The 27,871-nt window shown below is 40.1% G+C and overlaps 2 protein-coding genes across 5 annotated transcripts in view; one reads left to right on the top strand and one right to left on the bottom strand.

Moving 5' to 3' along the window:
* Window positions 1–3,797: 3,797 nt before the first annotated feature.
* Window positions 3,798–7,774, top strand: lpar2a (lysophosphatidic acid receptor 2a). Its single transcript, XM_053339217.1, has 4 exons — window positions 3,798–3,962; window positions 4,821–5,573; window positions 6,866–7,128; window positions 7,653–7,774. The coding sequence occupies exons 1-4, from the start codon at window positions 3,935–3,937 to the stop codon at window positions 7,752–7,754; spliced, it is 1,146 nt and encodes a 381-aa protein (XP_053195192.1). The 5' UTR covers window positions 3,798–3,934; the 3' UTR covers window positions 7,755–7,774.
* A 353-nt stretch (window positions 7,775–8,127) lies between these two features.
* pbx4 (pre-B-cell leukemia transcription factor 4) overlaps window positions 8,128–27,871 on the bottom strand; it is a 29,733-nt gene continuing 9,989 nt past the window's right edge. For 2 of the 4 annotated variants that reach the window (XM_053339214.1, XM_053339215.1), the window contains 6 exons: window positions 18,375–18,619; window positions 15,869–16,059; window positions 15,634–15,769; window positions 15,331–15,487; window positions 11,962–12,048; window positions 8,128–11,657 (listed from right to left, as the gene is read on the bottom strand). In XM_053339214.1, coding sequence (XP_053195189.1) covers window positions 12,005–12,048; window positions 15,331–15,487; window positions 15,634–15,769; window positions 15,869–16,059; window positions 18,375–18,619 — 773 coding nt within the window. In that variant the 3' untranslated portion in view covers window positions 8,128–11,657; window positions 11,962–12,004. Of the gene's footprint in view, window positions 11,658–11,961; window positions 12,049–13,137; window positions 13,242–15,015; window positions 15,019–15,259; window positions 15,488–15,633; window positions 15,770–15,868; window positions 16,060–18,374; window positions 18,620–27,871 lie in introns of those variants that run through there. The other 2 variants (XM_053339216.1, XM_053339213.1) reach the window with 2 other exon arrangements.

Below are 27,871 nucleotides of genomic sequence, written 5' to 3' on the forward strand. Positions count from 1 at the left end.
CTTTTGAGACATAATGTTGGAAAATGTTCATATCATCGGTCTGTTCGCAACAGTCACACTACTGGATCAGTTGGAGAAAATGAGGAGCCTCTTTATAATGTCCTTCTGTCGGCCCGCAGCGTCAGTGTGTTTTGATCTTTTAATGAAAGGTTTCGATTGGATGTCATCAGGCATGTGACAGGGAGGGGACAATCAGGGGGGAGTAAGACAAACATTTACCACCTTTTCTGTAGCTGTTACTTGAATCAGGTTAGTAAAAAAAACTAAACAAAAAATAGTCCGGAAAGGAGCTCCCAGTTAGGTTTTTTTTTTTTTTTTTTTTTTGGTCTTCTAATTCACTCGAGGGCACACAATTCAGAATTTAATTAAAAGAAAAAAGGAAAAAAAAAAGACAAAACGATTACAAGTTAAGAAACAGAAAAACGCTGAAAAAACAGTTTTGCTTTATATCTTTGTTCTCGTTGGATAATAGTGGATGTGAGTTTATAATTCTGTTCTCGGAGACGTCGTTTTTTTGGAGCTGGGATTGGGGGGGGGTTCAAAAATCTGAAGGCATCTTGTCCTCTCCTCTCGTCTCTTATGGTGTTTTTTCTCCAGTGCCTGTATTGTATTGCAGTTCTCGTTGGCTTATATTACACTTCAAGATGGGGGGGAGGGAAGGGGAGGTATGGGCGGGGGTGGGTTGGGTTGGCGGGGGGGGGGGGGGGGGGGGTATTTAGAAAGGAGCGAGTCAGCAATGGGTAGTGTAATATTTGAATGGGGAGGGAGATTTTTGGAAGAGTTTTGTGTAAAAAAGAAAAATGATTAAAAAAAAAAAACAAGAAAAAGACAGCGTTTTATATTTTACCCGTTGTCAATATTCGGGTTTTAAATTTAGTTTTAGCTGGACTTCTATGAGTGTACACAACTGACAACTACTTTTTCATTTTGTTCAATCAGCAGATTTTAGGTAGATATGTTTCAGCGTTGCCACACTAGCGTTTGAGTCTGGTCTGTGAGTGTGACTGTAAATTTGGATGGCTGTGTGACTGTTTTTTGTTAATTTTTTTTTTTAAGTGTGTGGTGCAGGGAGGCATGTTCCCCGATGTAGATACGCATTCTATTGAAGAGGAGAATAAACAGATAAACAGTACTTCAGGAGAACTTGTTTCTGTGCTTAAGTCACCTTTTTAATTTCTATGAAGTCCACCATATATGAATATATAATTTTTATTATTAGACTGGCTTTTGAAAGGGTAAAAAAAAAAAAAAGACTTCATTCCTTCTTTTTTTTTTTTAGCTTTTTTTTTTTTTTTTCTTTTCACAGTAACTGTTGGACATAATGTGCCATGAGTTCACACAGAATGTGCTGACCCGCAGCTCAGCCCAGAGTTTGCTTTATTCAGGTATTTTATTTTGTGTTACATTTGTTCAGTTTTGGGGATTTTTTGTTCAAACATTTCCCTCGATTATCGTTTGGTATGTGAGTGGTCTATCGAGGTCTCAGATTCAGTCTGTTATGATCATTGAATAAACTCATCTCTTTTATAGAAAATAAAAAATAAACAAAATTCTGTCTTTTTATTATTTTTAAAAAAAATGTACATCTTTTTTGGAACTGGTAGCGTATAAAACTCACTCACATGCTCACTTATCACATTTGGCAGATTTTTAACAGGGTATTTTCAGAAGACTATTACATCAACAAGAAGGAGCATAACAGCAACTGAAATTATAAACGATGATGTTGCAATCAAAAAACAAAAGAACTTCTGCAGGTTTGACAGTTCTGCTGGAAATGACATCTGCAGTTTCTCCTTTTTTAGTCTCCTTTTATCCATTTTTTAGCTTTAGAAGTTGGTGCACATAAGGTCCAACCTGCTGCTGCTGCTGCTGCTACTTGACCAGATTTTCTTTTTTACTTTTGGTTTTGCATCTTGATGTTCTGGTGTATTTCTAGCAGCATTAAGTGGTTTGATTTCTTGGAACAGGAAAGACTGAGATATTTATGTCAGTGAAGTATCAAACTATTAGTGGAGGAGAAATGTTAGATTATTAATGTATGATGTGACTTATGAAGCCATGTACTATTTTAACACCACTGTATTGCATCACATAGCCTGAAGTCAGCATTACCTTTTGTAAATGTTTTGTCTCCATTAAAGGACAGGTTTACAGTTTTTCAAGTGCGTCTTAAAATGAACACCGAGAAGTTTTCCTCGCTGTAATCAATTCTCCTGTTCATACTGGCAGTTCAAAAATCCCCTTTAAATGCACTTTATGTAGAAGTGATGGGGACAAAAAATAAGCACCTCAAATCGCCACTGATTTCAATGTTAATGTAGTCACCTGACTGTTGTTTTAAGGCAGACTTGAAAAATTGTGAACTTTTCCTTTAACATACATGGACAGAACACCGTTATCTATTCATATTAAGTGTAGTCAGAATAATTTGTGTTCACTTCCCTCTAGTGGTCACAGTGAGGAACTACAAAACTAAATAAAGAGTTAATATCAGTATAACTTTATTAATCTCACTACATCAGTCAATATTATTGTGATGATCCCAAATAACATTACTGGTAACAACTGTATTAGTGAAGAGTTATTACTAAGATAGTTTTCTGTTTTGAGCCAATATTAAAGTGATCAAACTTAAACAATCAAATAACAACAGCAATACTAATAAGATGATACCAATATTACATTTAATAGTTATGATTACATCTATTGTTACCTCTGGGAAAAAACTATTGATCAGTGTAAATATTCATTATTTCCATTGAAAAGGTAGAATCCAATCTTTCTTGGTGTTTTGGCTTTTATGTCCTGCTGCCTTCAGCTCCTCATCTGAAGTTATTGTAGACTGGTTCTGTTTAAGTACCTTTACCCTGTGCTTTGTTTTCACCATGTTGACATCAGGATTCAGGAATAACAGCTTAAATGTTCATGACTTACTACTGTACAGCCTTATAGTCAGTGCTGGAAGAAATATCCACATCCATAATGAAAAATCCTACTGAAGTCAAAGTTTTAGCAGCAAATTGTAGTTAAAGGATTCCAGCAAGAGGAGCAGTTTGGTCATTCTGAGTGATATATTAATAAAGATGACATCATTAGATTATTAATACTGAAGCATCAGTGTCTAAGCAGCATGTTACAGTTGTAGCTGCTGGTGGTGGAGCCAGTTTACACTACTTTATATACAGTTAGTTAGTTTAGGGGATTAGGGGTTAGGTCTCTACAAAGGATCATCAGATTAATCGGAGGGGTCGTAAAATATCGGATCATTTGAACATATTTTGAAATGAAACCATGTGAGAAGTTTAGTCTATTTGGTGCAGCTGTTAACAACATAGACATCTGGAATGTGACCCCAGCTCCCACTGGTTTAATATTTAACAATATGTTGCATTTTAAAAACATGTTATATTTTAATCTGAAGAGTAACAAAAGCTGTGAAATACGTAGAGAATGCGTTATTTCCCTCTGACATGTAGTGGAATAGAAATGTAAAGTAGGCCTAGCATAAGACGGAAATGCTCAAAGTACAAGTTCCTCAAATGAGAGAAATACTCGAGTAAATATGAATTACTTTCCACTGTTGCTTATTGCTCCAAAATTTGAGTGAAATGTCTTCTGGTATGCTTCATACCCAACTTTACTCCCTAACTAATACTCCCAATATGAGTTGAAAACATCTGAGCAACACTTTGTGGTGATCAACCCGAAATCCTGTCATTAGGGCCACAAAAAAAAGGCTCCACCCCACCATGCAGTGTTTTTTTCCGATATTTTTAGCGGTACGTGGAGGCATCGCAGGTACCTGTCGAGTCCAGCTGATCTGAGTGAGAGTAATTCAACGGACGGACAAGCGGCGGAGAGAGCGACTCAAACACCTCTTAATTTCAACAAATGGCAGCTAAAAGCTAAACCAGTTTCACGTCTAGCTTATATGGATGGAGAAAGCTCCAAAGACGTGGGTATGTTTTTAAAAATAATTTATTTTACACCTCGTCGAGAGAAAGTTACTGCGTGAGTTTCACTTGAACAAGTACTGGTATGATTAATGTCCGCAGCGCAGGTTTCAGCCAGTTGAGAAACACGAACTTGAACAAATATTTAATATTCACACGGATATGTGTTATTTTAAATGTTATTAAAATGTTTTTGTATAGTTTCTCCAAACTAAATATGACTAATACCCACACGGTTTCTGAAATGGGGGCATTTACTGCGCCCATTAATGTTAGTAACATTTTGTCTAGGTCAATAACTTACAGACGTCACCTTTGCTCTTTGGAAATGCTGCTATTTTTATATTTTTTATTTGTACATGAGATAAGCTTAATGATTCACAAAGAGTTAATTTACCTCCCTGTTTTATTAATCATCTCTGAAAGTAACACACCTTTGGAATAAGCTGTGCTTGTAACCTGTATTTATACTTATTCTCCATAGTTATTATCTGTCTGATTACGCTGACAACCAGCCATTGTATTGAATGTGATCTGATATCTGTAGACAGCAATTGTCCCTACTCACATGCTTCAGAATCATAATTATTGTTGTGTCTTAATTGAATGCATTTTTAGCACAGAAAAATGAGAGCTTTGAGAATGAGCCTTATATTCCTATTTTAAAGTTTTTGTAGCATTGAGTTTATAAAAGTGTAATGTTTTATATGTGTGGATGAAACAGTACAGTTATGTATAGATAGACAGTGTACTGAATGGTGAACGTTTTACGGGAAAGTGTGTTTTCACTTCCCTGTCTACTATAGCCGGTTGTTACATCTCTTTTAATGTTACATCCTTTTAATGTCTGTTTTGTGTGTGCAGGTATGGCCATGGAGAGCAGTATGTGGTCTACCTGCAACCGCAGTCATAATGTTAGCTTCTTCTACCATTTGGTGGAAAAGCATGTCAGTGATCATTGGAGGACCCGGGACATTTTGGTGATGGTACTGGGCTTGACGGTGTGTGTCATCGTAGTTCTGGCAAACTTGTTGGTGATGGTGGCCATCTTCATGAACCGTCGCTTCCACTTCCCCATCTACTATCTCCTGGCCAATATGGCTGCAGCAGACTTGTTTGCAGGTATTGCTTACGCCAACCTGATATTGAACACGGGCCCCTGGACCTTGGAACTCACCAAGAAGAAGTGGTACATCCGGGGCGCCCTGATCGACATCAGCCTGACAGCCTCTGTGGCCAACCTGCTGGCTGTTGCCGTGGAGCGCCATCAGACCATCATCACCATGCAGCTGCACAGCAACATGAGTAAGCGGCGTGTGGTGTTGCTGATATTCTGCATCTGGGCCGTGAGCATCATCATGGGTCTGGTGCCCTCCTTATTTTGGAACTGCGAGTGTGATTTTGATGATTGCTCCACCGTCGCTCCTCTCTACAGCCGCCGCTTCCTTATCTTCTGGGCAGTTCTCAACCTGCTCACTTTCTTCATCATGGTGGCCATGTACACTCGCATCTTCGTCTATGTGAGATATAAGAACAAGTACACGTCACAGCACACCTCAGAGATGCAGTCTCACCAGACTGTTATCAACTTGATGAAAACTATCTCCATGGTCTTGGGTGAGAAGTTTGTTTTACTCTCTACTGCTAGATTTTAGTTGTGGCTCAACGGTGAAGTTTAGAAGGTCTGGTTTTTAAGTCCTGTACCACAAAGCAAGATGTGAAGTAGCATTATTGGTCAATTTCCTCTATAGAAATGATTGATGTGGCCCAAAGCCCACCGTTAGATTACTAATGTGTGATGTGATGATGTTACTCAACAAATAGCCTGAAATGAACATTACCTTCTTCCTGAAAAGGAGAGCATAGGTATATAAAAAAGGTATATAAAAAAAAAAAAAGTTGATCAACATAAAATGGTTTGCCACCTATTCAGATACATCTCTTGTTCCAGCTTTCTAAATGTGGAACAAAACAAGACATTTTAGGTGGTATTGTGTGCTTTGAGAAATGGTGATCAACATTTTTCACCATTTTATAGACCAAAGGACTAATCTACATAATTAGCTGCAACCATAGTAACCCATGCTGCATGGCTAATCTTCTCGTCCTGCTGGTCAACAGACTACAGACCAATACATTTATTTCATTGCTGACAGGATTTCTGAGTGTAGATAGTGTGCAGCAGCTTTTTAAGTATACTACTAACTTTCAATAAGTTATAAATGCAAAATTTAGACAAACTACTTTTCTTCTTCTCCACTCTGGAAACAGTTTCACATTACTTTCAGTTATTTTATGCGTATCACGTGCAATAGTAGTAACTAGTGAAAGTAAAAACACATTCAGCATTCAGGAACATGTGGTTTGCACGATACAAGTTTCAGTTTTTTCACAGATGAAAAATACTTCAACATTTCCCTCTATATCTACATTTTCTCGTTAAGTAAGCTTCAGTAGCCTTTTATCGAAATTCACATCTGCAAATTCAAGGGTGAAGTATCTTGTACTTTCAGTCCATCGGTACTCTGCATTTTTTGTGGTGTATATCTCAGAGTTGCAGGGTTGTTATGAAACTGTCTGCATATGGCTTCACACTTCCTCCACAAACCTGTTTTTCCACTCGTCTTGCTTCTGTCTCAGACCATGGCTGATTACTGCCTTTATTTTCAATAAGAGATGGTTATTTGGAATTTCCATAGAGTCAGAGTGTAATTGAACTCACATTTCCACATGGTTCAATAATAACTCAGGTGAATCATCTCCTGTCAAGCCAAGTTAATGATATGTTGAGGCCATTAAGCAATAGGGCTACAAATATTACTCAACATACGTGTCTGCTTCTGTGATTAGAGCTCATTGTTGTTGACTCTCTCATGTGACCTCTCACTAAACAACCAACATCTCTGCAGGGGCCTTCGTCATCTGCTGGACGCCCGGCCTCGTGACGCTCTTACTGGATGGGCTGCTGGGTAAAGCCAGCCACGCCAACACCTACGAGAAGTACTGCTTGGTGATAGCCGAGTGCAACTCGATGGTCAATCCCATCATCTACTCCCTGAGAGATGATGAGATGCGGCGGACGTTCAAGTGGATCCTGTGCTGCATATGTCGGAGATGTGGCAGACAGCAGAGAGAGCCCTCACCTGTTAAGATCGACTCACCAGTACCAGAGGTACACTCTGATTTTAAATGTTCTGGTTGATGTGGCAGGTATTTGACGAGGCAGTGCAGGATACAACTTGTCATTATCACAATACCCGTCAGTTACTGTTTGTACCCTTTCATCTTGATTAACAAGAAAAAATATGCAGTTCTGATTCCAGATTACTGCTTGCAACATGCTCCCGCACATATTCCCGCAGTTTTGGTTTCTCACATTCCCTGTCAGTCAGGCAGGTTTATCACTGATGACAGATCAGGAATACTTTTTGTTTTTTTGGTATCTGGCACAAGAAGGAACCAGGAGTGGTGTTCTTCTTGATTTCTGTTTCATTTCATTAATCCTGGAGTTGCCCTGACAGGAATCCATGGCCACCATTCACACTACTTTTCATGTAAAAGTGGCTGAAGAGATATAGAAAGTGATTTTTATTTCATTGTCATTGGTAGAAAATGAGGCTGTAACTGGATTATTTTACAAATGTTCCCTTGTATCCTCTCACATTTCATAAATTATGCTTTTTTTCCCCCCCACAGGAAACTCTTTCTTGTATCCTGAAGTCAGAAGAAAAGGTTGTCCGTAAGCCTCAGGATACAAACGATAAAGAAGACAGTTGGGCAGTGCCAGGGGTGGTATGATGGTTGTTGGCCTCTGACTTTCACAACTGCTTTTTATTGTTAACTAAGCAGGACATGTTAATGTGTGTTAATATTGCTGAACATCATCAACCATCTGCCAAACTACCTCCCCTCCACATTTGCATTTGTAAACTGGATTTAAAACCATATAAAGATGTATGTATTGAGAAAAAAAAAATTGATCCATGTTGGATTATTTCTCAGAATAATGTTTTCCTGCTGAAAGTGTTCTGTATCAAGTTTAATAGAAGATTCACATATTAATCATCAGATGGTGCAATCTCTCCTTTTATTACATTTGACTATCACAAGAGCGTTTGTGACAAATTATAAAATGAAACACTCCTAAAATCTGAAATCAAATACTGAAAAATCACACTAAATCATTTTTATTAATTTTCTAATAAGAACACTACAATTTGTCATATTCTTCCTTTTTGTTTTACTCTTTCTAGAACAATTCTAAAGTTGAGGTATAAAAGGAGTTCATACAGACTCACAAGTCTGAAAACAGTGGGGGTTATATACAAGAGAAATGGAAAGACAGAGGTAGAGAGAGGGGTAAATACAAGGGAAAGAGGGGAGATACAAATATACTAATAAAAACAAAGAAATCAAAAAGGTTTACGAAGCCATTTGATGCTGTGGAAGTCATTTAGTCACTTATGATAAAAGCACATCCTGTGTTTTAGAATTGCAGCTCAGGGTCGACATTACAGATCGAATTTTTTTTAAGGCATGAAAGTATTTGCTGTAGAGTGGGTGACAGCAAAAACTTACACCACAACCCCCTAATGTGAAGCGTGCCTTCCTCCCCGCAGGTCTTCCGTTTTATATTTATATAAGTGTGAGTTTCAACTTTCAAATCTCGACAAAATGCAGAGCTTGCATATTTTAACAGTTTCTGCTTTCAAAATGATCTCTTAAATTCATTTGAAGAGTTCACTGGGATTAAATTACCACAAATAAACATCATATGGGACTGATGAATTTGAAAAAGAGCTTGAATTTAACATAAATGTCCTGATGGAGCAATTTGAGCAAGATTTAAAACAATTGGGGAAAATATTTAGGGAGTGACTGAAAAATGTAGAAACTGAGGTGGGTAAAAAGATGAGAAGGGGTTCCATAAATCAACACAGTGAAATATGCTGAGTAATGTATAACAAAGTCCGTTAGAAATCCTCAATTAATACAGTTTTCTTTCCACAGCACCAAATGTTCCACCTGTAAACCTACATTTCCACCCGGTTATGTAACAAAAGACCTAAATAATATTCAAAGTTGATACAGAGTTATTGTGAATCCTGTGAAACAAAAAGGCCAAATAAAACTGGTATCTCAACCAAACATCAAAATTTATAAAAGAAGAAAAAAAAAAAAAAATACTGAAACATTACACAAACTGTACAGTGACATCCATTACAACAGGTAGAAAAGGGGGGAGGGGCATGATAATTTGGTGTGGCGATAACATTATTCATAAAATACAGTCGTATGAACTGCGATGAGTAACAAAACAAGTAATTAAATGTGGGATATCACATGTGACCAGCTTACAAGCTCAAGTTTTGTTCTGTAACATATGGTTCAACAAAGTCTTGACTGACACGTAAATCTTCATAAGGCTTTACCTTACTATCAAAATGCTTTGTTATTAACATAACAGTTAATGTATAAAATAGTTCCAAAGAAGGAAAATCCCCAAAAAACATTGTAGGTTTGTCTTAAACACATTTTAAGAGTTTTACTACACCCAGTGCTGCCTCTTTTTTTGGTAACAGAGGAGAGAGAGAAGCCCTTGCCCAATTGGCTATAGAACTAAAAACAAAAGTCGTGGGTTTTTTTTCTTACCAGAAGGTATTAAAAGGATGGGTAAAGGGAGGGGGGAGGGAGGGAGGGAGGGGGGCATACGTCCTCATGAAAACAGGTGCTCAACTGCACACAATCAAATTACAGGTGCGATGTGACAGTCCTCACTCCACCCACCCTCCCATAAAGCCCCACAACAAAAATACCCCCCCCCCCAAAAGAAAAAAAAAATTAAATCAACTTGAGGCATGACAACACCACACAGAGAGACACAGATACAAATATAATTCCCTCCTCTCCTCAAACTGAAAAGGTGGCTGTGCACCGACTTTAGAGAGAGACACAGAGTAGCATTATTACATTGCTGAACGTGGTATTTTTGGTTTTTGGTACAACAGAAGGTTGTAGTGTGTTGCCTCGGGCTCACAAGCTTTAATGTTTCAAGATGGTGAGGAGATCTCAGTTGAACCCCACCGAGTGTGTCATCCGCTGGTGGAAGCACCCAGTCTCTATAATGCTTACAAAGGTCAGAGGGGCACCAGCCAGTTTGACTAAGACATCCCAAGAACACTGTACACACGCCCACACAGAGACACACACATCATAGCAATACATGATGCACTTTTTCCTTTTTGGTCTGACTGTAATAATTATACCCTTTTTATTTTTTTTTATTTTTATTTTTTTGTTAATAAAAACAAAGCTAAAAACTTGGAAGGTTAAATGAAAAACAATAATATCACGCCTAGAAGTCCTACATGCATGGAAGACAGTCACGTTTTTTTCTAAATTCATGTCACGTTTGTCCCAACAACACATCAATGCCCCACAATTCTTTCCACCCTTCTCCTAACGTCATTTAGATGCTTTATTGAGCTAATTTTTGGTGGTGGCTGGTGCATTCTTGGTGAAACAGCATTAGAAAATAGCCTACAATCAAATAAACTAGTGGACAGAAAGCAAGAAGTTAAATCTACAAGCCATCTACCAACACCCTCTATTGGTTAGCAACAAAAAGGGCTATTAGTTACATCCACGCAACCAAAGATATTCTCCTCTCTCTGCCCTTTCTTCCTCTTCTCACCAGCCCTATTAGCACCTGTCCTGCCTGGTTTAGAACAGTGATCCCCTTAACTACCCTTTCACAGGTAGAGACACCCATAACAAGGATGCTAACTTTTGTGCTTGACACATCTTTTATGTCAACTCACTATGAAAACGACTGAAAAGTTGCGAGGTGTGTGTGTGTGTGCGTGTGTGTGTTGTGGAAGGGAGGGGTGGGGGCGGAGGGGGGGGAGGAGGGGGCTGCGTGCATGCACATGTGTGCATTTCTCATTTCACTTTGAAATCTCCAACAGAATGAAACATCAAGCTATAAAGGACTGGAAGATACAACAGTGTCTTGTGTTGAGCTGGCAGAGGGTGATCTCAGAGGAACAGATGTGTTGACAACTACTGGGGCAGCACTTTGGTACGAGCAAGGTGAGCGGAGCTCCCTGGTGATCCGTATCAACAGTTTGGCTGTCAAATGCCAAGGCTTCAAGAGATACAGGCAATCACACACAGTTTTCCAAAGCAAAGGGTCGAGTGCAGAGGTCAACAGCACGTGGACAAGCTGTGTGAGTACTGTGTGAAGTTAACGTGCATATACACATAATGTACAGACATCATCTACACAGCTGGGTCAGTGGTTTTCAAAAAGTCCTTGATAGTAAAGATGTTTCCTATCTGTCTCAGCATCAGTAAGCTCCATCTCTCTTTTATTCTGAGTTACGGAGCTTCTAAGCGTTGAAGTGGAGCTGTGGGGTGGAGGAGGAATTCCTCCTAACTACTGTTCGGCTGTCCTGTGTTCCAGCACAGTGTGTGTGTTTATGAAATGTGAGGGCAGCCTTGCGTGGCTGTTAAGTCGCGTGACGAGGGAATAGTGAAAATGGGGACAGAGGATGGTAGTCAGAGAAGACCACAATGGGAATGAAGAGATGGCGGGGGAGAGCCACCGGATCAGTTGGAGGTGTCGGAGTGGACGCTGCCAGGAGGACCGGGAGGGGAGGTGACCGAGGGGGGGTTGGTGGTGTCCTGCCAGCTGTTAGCCTGCAAACAGTCATAGAGAGAGAGGGTATCCTGCATGAAAAGGGAGTTTTAGAATTAAATGATAGCGCTTCAAACGAGATATCCTTCTTATCCTTCCAAACTCATTATCAGACAATAACATCTGTTGGATTATTGTTATATTCCAGTGAGTTCTTATTTGGTGATTTTCAGGTAAGATATATCAGCATGTTGAGGATAAAACCAGTCTGAATATGAGCGGAGAACACACTGTGCAGATATCCTAACTAACTGGGGGTAAGTCAGTAGCTACACCATAAAAAAGGGGATTTTAGCTGGTACTCACATCCAGGCGATGAGGGGTGTAGAGGCCACTACCTGACAGCTCCTCATAGCCGCCCGTCAGGTGTGTAGCACGGTGCAGGGTATCCACCTGTTGAAGACAAACACACCCACGACATTCAGCACAAACGTCAGTAAAACATTCAGACAGCTAAACCAGTCATTACGCTGCCACATACTGGGTGCAAACTAAACCACAGGCTGAAGTGCAGAGCGAGGGCGAACCACAGACCTTTACTGCATGCTTAAGAGTCATCTCACGTTACTCATATCCGTTTCCTTTCTTTTTGTGCTCAAGTATAATCTGCCATATGCATTTACAGTTGTTGTCTTTTAGGTCAGAGCAACCACTAAATATTATAGCTCACCCATCAACTTAATGACTCTCCATTAAACTACTTCTGCCCTCATTCCCAAGTAATGAAAAACTGCAACTGAAGCCAAAAGCCAATCTTATGCCTTTGTCATTTGTCTCACTGACTTTAGTCTATTATTAAATTATTAGACTATGTACCACTTAAACAGCAGAGATCTGTGGTTGCCTCCAGAGCAACAACAACCGTCTACGAACAAACAACAATCACGGGGACAGTTGAGTTTTAGGAAATCTCTATTTTGTCTACGAAGGAGAGGGGATGAACACATGGAGAGATGGGACGGAGGGATGTTTGGAAGCAGGGAAAAAAAACAAAAAGGCGTCGGTTGAAGGATTGGAGGTGCAGGACGACCTAGAGGTATCCATAAAACAGCGGGGTTGCCGGTTCAATCCCCTGCACAGACAGGTGGCTATATTCCAGCTGTAAGCCGACAATTACGTCTTGAGGAGGGCACTGAAGACCCAGTAATGTTCTATATTTAGGATAACCCTGTGCTCTATTAAGGACTATATGCACAAGTTACTATAGAGGGATATGCAATAATACAAATTTAAACAGCCTTTAAGACACTGGGGTGATATTTTCCCCAGAGCTCCCCTGTATGGAGCACAGGAGGGTCACCTTGTGTGTGTTTGTGTTGGGGAGGGAGTTGGGAGTTGTTGGGGTCAAAGGTAAAGCCAGGACAGGATCTGAGGAGAGGTCGAGGACAAAAGGAGCTAGGCTAAAAAGGTAGTTATCCCGGGATGCTAGGTGGCTGGGTTGATGGCATTGAGGTCAACTCTGCAGCTGTCCTCAGTGCATACCTGCGGCTGTAGAGAGGGGGCGATGTTGAGACCCTCCCCGTTGAGCAAACGCAGGCCAAGGTAGGCGTCGCCTGTGTGAGACAAACTGTATGACCCTGGTGACCCTGTAGGCAATATATATAGCCAATAGCCAATCAGGTCCACAGCACAGTGCCTTGGGTCAAAAAAGGTTGCCAATGGTCATGTACACTGACAGAGGTAGGTAGGTTCCTATCTAATAACTAGCTTCAATATGAGGGTCACTGTTCTCAGCCAGCTAATTCTTAATAGTCATCTTTATGGTATATTGATATGAACATTACAACTAGAGACACAAACAGCTAAAATGTGTACCAGCTAATATACATTTTACCGATGCAAAAACATTGAGCTAAAAGTAATCCAGATTTCTTTGGCTGGGTAGATGGTTATTGGTTTTCTAAAAAACATTACGAGAACTGAATGTGTCTGACATTTCAGTTCCCAAAAGTTGTTGCTGTTTGTCGGCCGCTGTAGGCACAGGTGGAACTCAGCGGTCAGACAGTAGCATAAGGAGTAACCCTAACCCTAGCTTCCATGAGGCTACGATACGCTTCTAACTAAATGGTGTTCAGAGTGCTTGATAGTGACGAGAAGCACTTCTCTTGAAAGAAGGATTCATTGCTCATGTTTAACTTCACTTTAACCACATTTGAATACCTAACCACTTCTTTTATAAGGAAGATAAAAACAAACCAAAAAACAGCTCACACAACAGGAAACCCTTACTGAAAAACGGGAAACGGAAACCTAAATGTTCCCCTTTGACAAACCATTGTCCCAGCTGTATTTTTGCTTTAATACTTTCTAGAGACAATGTTTAAAGTCAAAAGGATTGTGATTATTTACCATTTTATGTTCTTTTGTTCAACTTTGACTTATAATTCCTCATTGAATGGAGAGTTTACAGCAGTTTCCCCCACTCCATCTACTTGTATTTGTTGAAAGCCAGACAGTCGGATATTTGTCACTTTTTAAAATCAGACTCATAATTTTGCAGTGACACATGAGATAACTGCAGCAATGCCACTGTTTTTTCTTATAAATTTGATTGATAGCAAATGACAAATCTCTCTCTCTCTCTCTGAGACAAACCTGTCCCACCTTAAAGTTTGGACTCTTGGAAAAGACTTTAACAACCTGGCTGTCCAATGTAGTCATCATTCATTTGGAGTATATGTCGGCCTTCAGAGGGGAATTGACTAAATGAATCAAAATATCTGAATGATTACCTACCTGGTCCATTCAGCCTCCTTAGCAAATAGGGCTCACTATATTATGTATTATGAACTATGTGCTATGTGTGTTGAGTAACTGTTTGAAAATAAGACAATGTGCTTCACAGATAGATGCAAAGATCTAAGTAAGATACACAAAACCCAAATAAACAAGCAGATAAATAAAATAATGGGAATGATTTGTAGAAATAAAATATGAGATATGACAGGAAGCACTCAAAGCAGACATTAAGTCAGTCTTGCTGACTGATATCAACAAGCATCAGAACAGTCCCAAGTGGTATTAAAGTGTTTTGAAAAAACAGCATGTTAGAAAAGCACCCGACAGAAGAAAAGGCACAAAAGATGCAAATCTCGGCAGCCCACACTGCACAATACTCAGCTTTGAAATGACAGAAAACCAAACAATCACCACATTTAAGAAAATTAAAATGTAAAATCAAATGCTTTCATGGGACATAATGGACATTTAGAGAAACACTGTTGAAAATACTGCATGTCCACATTTTGTAATAGGTACTTTCCTTCATTATAAGATTTAGAGTCCCTTATTTGATATCATAATTAAAAAGGACAGCTTATGCAACCATAATGTAAATGTGAGCAAATCCCCTGACAAAACCAGCTGTTTTCCAGAAGTACAAAATGAGAAAACATTCTGTTGAGGTCTCAAATTATACACAGATATGTTGTGCACTGCACTGGCTGATGGAAACAAATTTGTACCAATTTGTTAATACAAAATATATACAATAATAGAAAATTTCATAGAACACAGTGTGAAAGCTGGATGAAAGCCCTTTTCTTGTGCAGTGTGGGTTTTCCTAATAACTATCACATCAGTACACTGTACAGTCATTGTGTTATTCAGCTCAGTAAGAACCAAACTGTATGTAGTGGCAGTGTTTAGGGGCAGATGAGATGGAGCACATGGTACCTGAGTTTGGCGTTGCCGGAGAGTTAGCCTGGCTAGCCTGCGCCGACACATTGGCAGCATCCACCGCTGTTTTAACTGCGTAGAGGTTCGCTTCCTCCTGGAACTTACCAATGTTCTTCTTGTAACGTATTCTCTTGTTGCCAAACCAATTAGAGACCTGAGGGACAGATGGATGTCAGATATTTGAATGTTGGATTGCATTCATTCTTTTTTTATGTTAAACTGAAACAGACTTCCACACAAACAACTACAGTGTGCTATTGTAAAGCTCTCCTGGATAAGAGCAGTTTTAGTGCCACTTACCTGAGACACAGTGATCCCACACTTTTTGGCCAGCTCCTCCTTTGCTTCCTCACTTGGGTAAGGGTTAGACAGGTGGGAGTAAAAATACTCGTTCAGCACCTCCGTAGCTTGCTTGTTGAAGTTGCGTCTCTTGCGTCTAACACACAGATAGAAGAGATATGACCATGAACACGCTTGGAATGAACATCTGATACGACAGCATCAATGACACACACACAAACACACACACACAGACCTGGCATCGAGGAAGCGTGAGCGCAGGATCATGACGGCCTCGCAGGTGCTCTGTTTGAGCTGCATCTGAATGGAGCTGAACTTGCGGTGGATGATGGCCACCATGCGCTCAATCTCCTTGGGAGAGATGGGCCGTGTGCGAGACTGCTCTCTCAGCAGGTTCATTACATGGTTGGTGAACTCACTGCATGCCTGGACAAGGGAGAGAGAGAAAGGAGTTGAATACTATTGTAGAAAAAATACACCAAGTACAGTTTCTATCCAGTGTTTTTATGTCGATGTAAAGTAATCCACAGCTTTTTGACTGCTGATCAATAACTCTTGCTTTCTATCTAAGAGGAATTTAGTAATATTAGCTTATTTTGTTTGCTAATTACAGCTGCATGTCAACCATAAAACAGTTGTGGTTCTCATATCGGTATCAGTGGTCAGCCTGGTGGCACGAAGAGTGTACAGAGCAAAACACCAAAAGAAAAGAATGCAGGCTTGATACGAGATGTCCATCAATGTGGTTGTGGAGAGAACATCATGTTAGATCTGCAAATGTCTGTTCCTACTAATTATGGACATTATTTGTGTCTCATAACATATATCTCAATGTCAGAATAAATAATCATGCTTTGTAAGCAAGCCATCATTCATTAGATCTTCAGTATCCTTCTCCATTGCTTTTGTTTTAAATGATCATTTTGGCAGTTAAAGTTCAACAGTGAAGCTTTTAGAGTACACAACAATAGTGAGGAAAACCCAGATTTTAATTTTCAGTCCAATTAGACTACAGCAGATGATTTCACAGATTATGTGCTGACTGGTTAAAGCTAGATCTGGCAGTCTTTATTTGAATGATACCTTTCTCTCTGCTGCCTTAGCCATGTGGTTGCCAACCAACCAACAAACAAACAAACACTTCACTGTCTACGCTACCTATCACTATCTCCAAACATAGAAACACGTCTTGTACTGTTGCATTGGTAAATTACATCATCTGTATTACATTTGAACAATTAGTCATCTTATACAGATATGGCCAAAATTGTTAGTAGTCTCGAATTTTATTGATAATACACCATTATCAATGCATCATTGCTTTGCAGTGGAACAAAATTATTGGTACCCTTTAGAAGTTGTAAGAAATAACTGATTTGTAGTAATACTTTAAGCAAACTATTCTGTTTCAATATAGTGTTTTCAATCCTATAAATCGCTCATGCAGCCAGTTTAAAAAGGAGAAAACTACTCTCTGCTGTTTTGTGTGTGCATCACAACATGGATAACAGAAGGAAAACTAGAGTGGTCTACAGGGATCAGAAAAAAGTTAATAGCCAAGTATGTTTAAGGTTACAAGACCATCTTCAAAGGGCTTGATGTTCCTGTGACAACTGCTGCCAATATTACTAAGAAGTTTAAGGCCTACTGTAGCTAACCTCTCAGGACACGGTCGCAAAAGGAAAATTGGCACGATAATGAACAGAAGGATTGCTTGAATGGTTCAGAAAGAACTGAGTACAGATCCGAGCTGATCTTCAAGTTCAAAGTACAAAGTTTTAAGTTGCACCATCCAATGCTGTCTGAATGAAAATGGCTCCATGGTCCACTTCTAAGAGGGAGACACAAAAAAACGACTGGACTTTGCCACAATGCAAGCCGCAGTCCTTCTGGGAGAATGGGTTTTGGACAGATGAAACAAAATTGGAGCTTTTTGGTAAAAAAACAAGTAAAATGAAGTAATAATGAAGCCTTCAAAGCAAAGACCATCATGTCTACTGTGACACATGGAGGAGGTTCAGTCAGTGATGTTTTGGGGTTGCTCTACTGCCTTAGGCACTGGGTGCCTTGAATCTGTGCAGGGTACAATGAAAATGGAAGACTAACAAGACCTTTTGGAATTAAATATACAGCCCCATGTTAGAAAGCTGTGTATAGTTGCAGGCCATCCGTCTTCTAGTAGAATAATGACCCCAAACATACATACAAAACACACTCAAGAGCAGATGATAAGAAAACATTGAACTGTTCTGAGGTGCCCTGCTATGAGTCCTGATCTGAATCCCATTGAACATCTGTGGAAAGAGCTGAAACTTGCAGTCGGGAGATGCCACCCCTCAAACCTGAGAGATTTACAGCATCAAGACGAGTGGGTCAAGCTACCAGTGGAGAAGTATAGAAACTTTATTCTGAAAGTGCTTGACTGCAGTCATTGCCTCCAGAAGCTGTGCTACAAAATATTAAGTTAAGGGTACAAAGATTTTTGGCCATGCCATTTTCATTTTTTTAAGTTAAAGTTTTTGAGTTTCAGTTACTTCTGTGAATTTCAATTTAACACAAAGAACATTGAGGATTTTTTTTTTGTTTTTTAAAAAGGTGGAAGGGCATTTTCAGCCACATCTCTATTTCCTTTTATTTAACACATGTCTGTAACCCTAACCAACTAACCTAAATGTATATCTACAACATATTAATATATGCGGATAAAAGCCTATGATGCATTTAAGTCAGTTTGTTCATACCTGCTCATACTTCTCCAGCTCAGAGTGATATATCTGGCGGATTTGGGCGAGCTTCGCTCTGTAGTCGGAGTGTTCGATGCTGCTGTCGGTGGGCGAGCCCCCTGCTGCTGCTGCAGCTGCAGCAGCTGCAGCCGATCCTCCACCTTTCTCTGGTCCTGACACACCCTCTGCTAGCAGCATGTTGTCCAACCTCATGATCTGGGGATCTGGGGGGTCCTCCTCCTGTACACCTCGTATACTCAGCACTGGACAGAAGAGAAGAGAGAAAGCAAAAGAGTTAGACAGGAAAGGTGCAGTATTACCCGTTTTAGAAAAATCCTCATTCCTTTTTACAGGGTGCACAAGGCAGTACACATCATTTCCATTTACCAAGTCAAAAACATGTTGGTTAAAAAGTTTTTGAAAAGTAACAGACCACACATTTCCCCTTGAAGTAGAGGGCTAACACTGCAGGTTCTAGGGGTGCATAGGAAGACGCTTTAACACTGCTAAAAGTCAAAGAAGTGCAGCCCTGTCAAACCCGGTCAAGTTTCTCCCCTGAGTCATTGCTATGAGTGCCTGGCTGAATTCTCAATGAGCCTGAACTTCCTCTAAATCAACAGCAGAGGGCAGTGTGGTCCCTTGGTGGCAGGCTGCCAGAGATAAAGGCATGAGGCATGGAACCAGTAATGGGAGTGCATGTGCTGTCACTATGAGCCCCAGTGGCCATAAGTATAGTTATCAGTCGCTGCTCTCCACCACTGTATTATACCAGGACCTCTGTCAGCCTGCAGCCATGCTCTCATCTCTCTTTCACACTCACACACACACACACAGTTACTGAAAAGTTTGTCATACAGACAACTATCCTTTCTTCAGAGCCTCAAGCATTTAATACTTCACTACATTTTCTCTTCATTCAACTTCAGAAAGTAAGAAGAAACTTGTTATCTTGAGCACATTATTTACTAATTGTTTGTTTATTCTGTAAGTGGTAATAATGAAATATGAAACCACAAAACACCACATGGTAATTAAAGTACCAATATATTTTTAATTAAAGTAATTGTACAGGAACCATTTACTTGTATTGCATTTTTTTCTTTTTGATGCTAACTTTAAACAAGGCTAAACTGCAACATGTTAGGCTGGAATAATTAGTTGTAGTTTTAAAAAGGAAAAAACCCAAACACTGGTTCCAGTTTCTTAAATATGACATTTTCCAGCTGTTCTGTTTATTCCACTGTAAACTAAATATCTTTGGGGTTTGGGCTATTAGTCACACTAAGATGTCACTTTGGGGCTTTGAAGAGCTGTGATGGGCTTTTTAAAAACATTTTGTAGACTAAACAATTAATCCATTCATTTAGAAATTAATAATAATGACCATTGGTTGTAGCCCTAAAGTAATGTTCCTAGAATTATATTGCCAAGCTTTAAGTGTTTGTAATAGTAAAATGAATGCATTTAGTGTGTATCTGTTGTAAGGGAGTTTGTAAACTAATATGGAGACTAATGAGCAAAAATGTTCAAATGTGTCATATAGCACATACAAGTACAGTAGAACATCCATATTTATGTTGATCTTTATAACCGGGGACTCAATTAACGAGGTAAAAGCCAAATTAAATGGTGGTGAAACCAGACATTATGGTGAAGGAGACAGACACTGACAATATGGATGACAAGATTAATCCCAGTGGAAACTGGGTGGCGTTAGGCGCTTGTCCTCCTTAAGGATTACGCTAGTTAGTCAAAGCTTGTCATCAAAGGTTAGGGGAGGGCATGAACTCACTCATTCAGTGCTTCTCTCACAACTGTAACAATCTCAAGTCTTTATGTGGATGTCAAAGTTTCACCATCGAGAGTTATGCTGAAAAACAAGTTTTCAGCCACGGGGCAGTCAGCGCTAACAAATGAGTGAGGGTGTACTGTGTACGGCTAACAGATGTGAAAGAAATGAGGACAAAAACAGTTTTGCTTAAAAGTTTCCAAGTGCCACGGAGCAGAGGAGCTTTTGCTTCTTTTTTTTTAAACTTCATTTGATAAATGAGTCTGTTCCACCATTTAAGGCCTCTTGTAGCAAAGCGTCCAACTCCCCCCCCCCCCTCCTCTTCTTCTTTTTTTTCTTGTTCCTTCTTGCCTGTTTCTTTCCCTCTGCTTAGGTCTCTTCTCTTTCCAAGGCACATTCCTGCTCTGCTGCTCCCCCATCTTAGGGCTCAGGAATGCAGCAGACCCAGCCGCCTGAACTAATGACCCTGATTCGCCCATCTTTTTCCCTCCTCTTTTTCTTTCCTTTCAGTCATTCACAAACAATTTCTTCACTTCGCCAGATAACCTACACCTAATTTAGCAACCTAGAGCCAGAACTATTTATTGTGTATCTGTTGTACTTCTGGGATCTACACGGTCATCTGGAAACTTTGTCTGCCATTTGACGGTGGTTAGAGATTTGTGTGTGCTAAAAGTTTGCACCGACCCACCAAAGACAGTTTTAAATGTCTGTTGTGGTCTGTGAGGTTGATCTTCACTGCCCATTCACAGAGAAGCACCACTGACCTACAGTAAAGAGGGCAAACTGTGGCTCTTGAAGCGTCTCACCGCTTCCACCACCCCCTCCCTTTTGCCCCCACCTCATTATGGCCCCCAGCTGTAGCCTAATGCCCCTACATTCCCCTAATTACTCCAATTAAGCTGTGATTACCCACAATTGCACTCATACACAGTCTAGTGGTCTAGTGGTATTACAGCAGCTGTTAAGATGAGTTAAGATACTGTACAGAAAAAGACTGGAGGACATGGATGCAGGTTATAAAAAAAAAAAAAAAAAAGGGGGGAAAAAGAAAAAAAATGGGGGTCTGAATGTCTTCTACTCACCATCCAACCATGAATCCCCTGAAAATTACAAATAACTCTGGCTGCTTAGCTCTACAAAATCTAAGCAGCGTCTCCTTTTGATCAGCTCCTGACATCACCGGTAGGCTGTTTCAGTTACTGAGAGACTAAGAACTCCAAGTGCTGTAAGTAATGATACTTAAATTCCTCTTTTTTTTTTTTTTCCTCCTCCCCTCAATAGGACGACAGCTTAAGGCCCACAGCCTGCATCCACGGCTCTTGGAAATCACACCATTATGCACACGTTACCACCCTAGCCGGGCTGTGTGGCATTGAGAGACGAAGCGAGCAACACATACTATGAAATATTCAGGGTATCCAGCTGGGCTTTCACTGCATACATAATCATTCTCATTTCTGCACCGCCAATGTGGAAGCGGTGTGCTGTGCAGACACAACACACAATATATGAAGTGGTGCAGGTAAAGGGTGAACAACCTAACCAATAGCATAGTGCTGTACATTAACTGTAATGCCTTCCACACACATAGGGATAGATAAGACTTAAACGCAGTCAGTATATCATTGCTCAGCTCACAGCACAAGCTTTATCCTTGTCTGTCTTTTCCCTCGCTAGCATCCCCTTTTTCACTCTGCCCCCCCCCCCCCCCCCCCCCACCCCCCAACACACATCCCCTCCCCCCTCTCCCTTTCAGCGCACCACCCACCCCCCCACCGCCCCCCCCCCATCCCCTCCCTCTGTTCTCCATTTCAGTCGAGTTCTCCATGTGAGCCGCAATCCCTCATGCTGTCAGCCCCCCCTCTCCCTCTCTCTGTAGACAGACAGGATTAGCATTTTAATTGCATCAGCTCCCTTGGGTATTCTCAGCCTTTCACTGGGAGAGAGCAAGGGAGCGGGAGAGGGAGAGAAGGATAGAGAAGGGAGAAAGAAAGAAAAAAAAAAGGGGGGGGGGGAAAGGTAAGGAGGGAGAGAGGATAGAAGGAGAACCAAGGAGAATTGAAAAAAGGAGTCACAGGAGAAGATATGTGTGCGAGAGAGAGGAGGAGACAGAGAGCAAGGGAGAGAGAGAGAGCGAAAGAGGGGAGAAGAGAGAGAGAGACAGAGAGAGAGGCTACAGAAATATACAGAATCCAGAGTACAGACATGCCAGAGAGTGAGCGAGCCAGAAAGAGAAAAGATAGGACTGTGAAAACATCAGTTTTTCCTTTCATTACAGACAGAGAATTCAGATAAAGAGAATGGGCCAGAGAAAGACGGTTTCCACAATGAAAAATATGCTACATGAATATGCAAATTTACCTCACAAAAAAAAAACTGCAAAAACAAATCTCAACTGCAGCTCTGGAGATGTGATGGGTAAAGAAGTATGGGATATAAAATAGCATCTGGGCAACACGAACACAACTAGAGGAACATATATACATTTTATTAAAGTACTCTTCCACTGTTTTAACACAGATTTTAAAACACTTAAAACAAATGAAACCTGTTAAAATGCATGCGTAATGTGTGTGTGTGTGTGTATCTATATTAGTAAATCTGAGCGTGAGCCTTGTTGACAGTAGCAGTTTCTTTGCAATATCATATGTTGTAACAATTGATTAATGTCAACTTTTACAAACAAGTTCCTCAGCGCCTACAGCATTTTGATTTACTATGCCATTTTGGAAGAATACGGGTTGCTCAAAAAAAAAAAAAAAAAAAGGGCTTTGGGTGAATAAAATGTTGCCTTGGGCTAGGTGTTGAGTCTGACATTAAAACTAAAGAGGCAGCATTAAAAATGAATAGTTTCCCTGATGGGCTTTTTGCCAAATGGATTTTGGGAAAAGGTGTATTTGAACTGCGAATTCAACCTAAAAAGTGTGTACCCCATTTTTTTTTTTTTTAAATCAAAAGGTGTTTTATATGTGTGTGTGAGGGTGGGTGTGGAGTACAGTCAACTTAATTAGCCCAATCCATATGTCCATTCCTACTTTAAGCAGCTCACGCTAATCAGCATCTGTTTGGGTAGTTCACCGGAGTCCTGTTGCACGCAGCCCCCCCCATTCACACACTCACACACACCAACACACACCAACACACACACACACACACGAGAGGTAAGCATTCAGAGTAAACACAGTGTGGTCTGATTACGGTGTGAATTGGAGAACTCACACCTTTGGCAAACACAACACTTCAGTCCAACACATCATTAATCAGCCCTTAATTAACTAAAGAGAGAGAATTGGACACCAGAGCGATGATTACGTGTAACCCCCCCCCCCCCCCAACCCACCCCACCCCCCTCGAATGGTCATACACAAACACAGTGTCACACACACAAAAAAAACACACACAAATCACTAATGAGGGATAGATCAATTTGTGTTGTCACTTAATCTGCACGAATTTAAGGAGATAGAGGACCTTCTCAGCCTTTTATCTATCATTTGTTTACAGAGTTTTGGCAAATTACTGACTGCATTTGTCCAGACAGCAATTGTGATCTTGAATCTACAAATACTGACAATGCTAAATTACAAAAAAAATAGTTAGTAATCGCAAAAGTAACTGAATTAAAAAGAACCCACAGGATTCACATTATAAGCATCCGCAATCAGTAAACTGGTGCATATGTGGTTTGACTAATTTAACACTTAAACAACTACTGGCCCTCACATATACATTACAAATATATAGTTTAATGATAAGTGAAAATAAAAAATGTGTGAACCAAGTCACTTAAAATAAAAAAAATACTAATTACAATCAATTATCCCCTAAAATAAGGTTGACAGGATATTACAAATAAATTCATTTGTGTGTTTGCACTGATAAAATGGACATGTGACAAAAAAGACCCTAACCCTGTATAGTGTGAGCAGACAAACATTTCAGTAGTAGTACACATTTATATTTTTGTAATGTTTTTGAGAAATCTGTATGCTCTGTTTGCTCCTGAGGATGATAACCAGATCTGGAGTCACAGTGAGTCTACTGCTATGTTCTCACTATCTGTGTTCCAACAAAAATCTGAGAAAATTTAATTTATGGCAAACTGTTGGCCTAACCACTAACAGGCCACACATTAATAAATACTGTACGTGACTGAGCAATATTAACATTTTTAATAAGCAACAAACAACATTAAAAAAAAGGAAGTAGACCAAACACTGCTGCGTACATTTGACTCAATCTCTAACATCCAGTCCAACACAATCCTGCGCACATGGAAATATGAAGGCATGGAAGAAAGAATTTCAAATGTCACGAGAGGAAGAGGAGGATGACAAAGAGCACCTAAGCAGGAGGCTTGTTATAGCACTGCTAGGATCTTCCCCCAGTCAACTCTCATCAGGCCAGCTGCCTCCTGTGCTCATTAGCACAGACTCTTAAGGAGCTCCTAAAGACTTTGTGAAAAATGAACGCTCATTTGAGAGGTCGTTAATTTGCACTGTTATGCAAATTAGGTGGCAATTAAGCGATAGATCAGAAGAGCAGTGCCCATTTATAACAAGTGAACAAGCATTATGACACAGTCAGATGGTGCCAGAGAGAGCTGAGGCTACACAGTTATTCTGCACAGGTCTGATTTACCAGCTTAGTGAGGAATAAAATCACTGTGCCAATAATATGTAGGTCTGCTCAGGATAACAACTTACCACTGGTCTTACAGGAGGGTATCCTAATTGGCGTTGCTAACCTGTACATACATACTGTAAATGAGTGCATATACTATATGTATATATATACAAATTGATGGAAACACAAACTAATCATCCTCCCAGAAAATAACCGTCTTCTGGATTAGCCAGCATCAATCCATCCAGACTAATGAAGAGCGCCACAACCTTAAAGCGAGCATGGGCTTCCCAGCATATGTAATAACCCCATACATACTGCTAATCTTGGGTGGCTAGTACATCCCACCCCCCACCCTTCACCAGCCCTGATGTTTCCATCTCTCCCCTGCATTTATGACACGGTGTGAAATATACAAACATACTGTCTGGGACAGCAATGTGCACTACTGCAGAGGGGTGGAAGGCTCCCATCAATTGTAATTAATCCTTAATTAGTCAGGATTAGGAGCTGGGCTCAAACACTCTCCCACCCCACCGCCACCAAACTAATGCAATCCAGCTGAGACCACATTTACATATCTTTAATTAAAGAGACCTTCCTTTAAGAGCAAAGCCTAAAAGCAGTGTGAGAGGCATAGACGTGCTGAGAGGGAGGGCAGATGAAATGAAGAGGTAGGAGTCCACCCTGTTGGTGATGTTGGACCAATAATGATCAGCAGCTCAACACTTCCTGGTTACTTTTTGTTGAGCATAAATGGACAGGTATTTGTGGATCGGAAGTAAGCTGTAAATACATGTTTTACAGTTTCAAGGTTTTTTTTCCTGTCATATCAGTCACCCATAAATTCTCTCTGTCACTAGAACATGAGTGCCCAAGTTTTATCTGCTGCCCTTTATTATTTAGTGAGTAACAACGAAATCTGGAGTAAATTAATTTAAATGTCATTTGCTGGTTAGCTTCACCTTTCTCTCTCTCTCTCCCTCTCTCTCTCTCTCTCAAACTCCATCAACATGTCAGGTGAGAAAGGAAGACAGAAGATCATACCCTGAACCAAATTATACAACGTTTCTGTACTATGCATGTTTAATAACTTTGTCTTATAATGCCCCCTACTGTGTTTTTAAACTCCTCTTCTACTGTTCTGGTAAAAAGGTATACATTTAAATCAGTTAATACTGTTGTAATGTTTGTCAACTATTAAAAAGAGAGAGTGAGAGAGATAGTGTGTGAGTTATTATTAGGACTCATTGCATAATACTGTCATATATGTGTATGTCAGCCAACCAGAAAGTGAAGTACAGAAATGCCAGAGTGTCATTATTCTATAGTTTGTCCACCAGAGAGTAGTGACAAGCTTATTTCTCAACTGTAACTGGTTATTTATTGTAAAAAAAAAAAAAGACAAATTTAAGAAACCTTGTCAAAAAACATTATGCAATGAGTTGAGTAAAGGACATAAATATTGACTGATGTGTCATTTTCTGATTTAAAAAAAATCATTAATATCAATAATGGTATTGGCCATAAACATACTGTATTGATTGGGCTATAATTAGGCGGGTGACGGCTGTTTTTTTTGTTCTTTTTGTTACTAAGTGAGATGGGTGTTATTGCTGTTGTATACATAAGAGTAACTCAGGCGCTTGTTAAATGTTAAATGGCCATCAGATTAATGTAAAAGGGAGTGTATTGTCTAAAAAGAGGCTTGTGATCCTGCTACAAATACTGAGTGACCAAACCGCCAAATCACTACCCTTGTTGAATCATGGCCAAAAAAAAAAAAAAAAAAAAAAATCACACTGCAGCAGATCTTAAAAGGTGAACTATTCCACTGAGCTTTTCTCATCGTACAAGACATCCCAGACAGCAGTTCCCCTTGTCAATATACAAGAAGCCCAGTTCCTACAGGAATAATAACACATGGGGAAAATCAGCTGGCCCACACACCATTAGGCCTAGGCTGAAGGTTGGGGTGCTCTGCCTCCCCAGTTTGAGTTTGGCAAGGGGTGGGGGGGTGTAGGGTGGAGACTGGGGGGGCGGTTGGCTGTCAGGGCCAGGGGTCTGTGTGATATTAGCCGTCTGCCAATCTGGCTTGGGGAATGGACACCGAGTAATTACTCCTGCTCTTACTGCCTCATCAATCTCCTTGTATCACTCCTGCAGCCCCCCCCCCCTCCCTCCTCCACCCCCCTCACCATCACCATTCCGCCCCCCCCCCCCCCACACACACACACACACACACTATCTTTTTTCATTCTCTTCTGCAAAAGGAGCAGGGGAGAGAAAAAAAACGATTGAGTGGCAGGAATTGAGTGGCAGGAGCAAAATACAACAGAGATTCCTGAAAAGCCAATGAGATAATCCTGCACCACTGCATACCCAGTGTAAACATAAAAAACTGACTCTTTTTAATAAAAATAATAATGAAGGGAAGTGAGAAACTTGGTCAAATTAGACCTCAGTGTAGAGTTAAACTGAAACCATGGGTTTGGTAGCTTCACACAGTTAATGCTACTGCTTTTACTTTGAAAAGAAAAAAAAAAAAAAAAAAAAAAAAAGGTTTCTGTATGTTTCCCTTCATAAAAACATAACATCCCACGGGTTCCCAACAATAACATTTTATAGCTCTCTTCCAAATTGGGCTCTTTTGAAAACTAATAATAATTAAGTTGCTTTAATGAGGCATGTGATTCAATAACATTCATGCACTCGACTGTCAAAGTTGGTGGAATACAAACATCTAAGTCAATCATGTGATGCTGAAAAGGATTTTTTTTTTTTTCCTCCCCTCCAAACTAAAATTGAGTTTTACCAACTGGATAATCTCTGATGTGTGATGTTTTGCTGTCAACTTTCATGCATGGCCTCCAAGATAAAAAAGATTTCTAAAGGCTCCAAGTGTCTATTCTGGCTGTGAATAAACACATAGCAACTAGGAGTGACTTAACAGTGTTTTGCTTTGGTGTTTTTACAACTAAAAGCATGCTGTAATTCAATTAACATGTAATTGGTTGGCCATTTGGTTGCTGAAATGTTATGGTAATGCATGCAAAACAACTTGAGTGCTGTGAATTTAGTTTGGTCACTGTCTGAA

This window comes from Scomber japonicus, chromosome 18 (genome assembly GCF_027409825.1).
Source record: "Scomber japonicus isolate fScoJap1 chromosome 18, fScoJap1.pri, whole genome shotgun sequence".
Taxonomy (NCBI): domain Eukaryota; kingdom Metazoa; phylum Chordata; class Actinopteri; order Scombriformes; family Scombridae; genus Scomber; species Scomber japonicus.

Excerpts from the sequence above, each read along its gene's own strand:
- lpar2a (XM_053339217.1), top strand. The coding sequence starts at position 3,935 with ATGGATGGAGAAAGCTCCAAAGACGTGG. Across the intron at positions 5,574-6,865 it reads AACTATCTCCATGGTCTTGG|GGGCCTTCGTCATCTGCTGG; the intron begins GTGAGAAGTTTG and ends ACATCTCTGCAG. Across the intron at positions 7,129-7,652 it reads TCGACTCACCAGTACCAGAG|GAAACTCTTTCTTGTATCCT; the intron begins GTACACTCTGAT and ends TCCCCCCCACAG.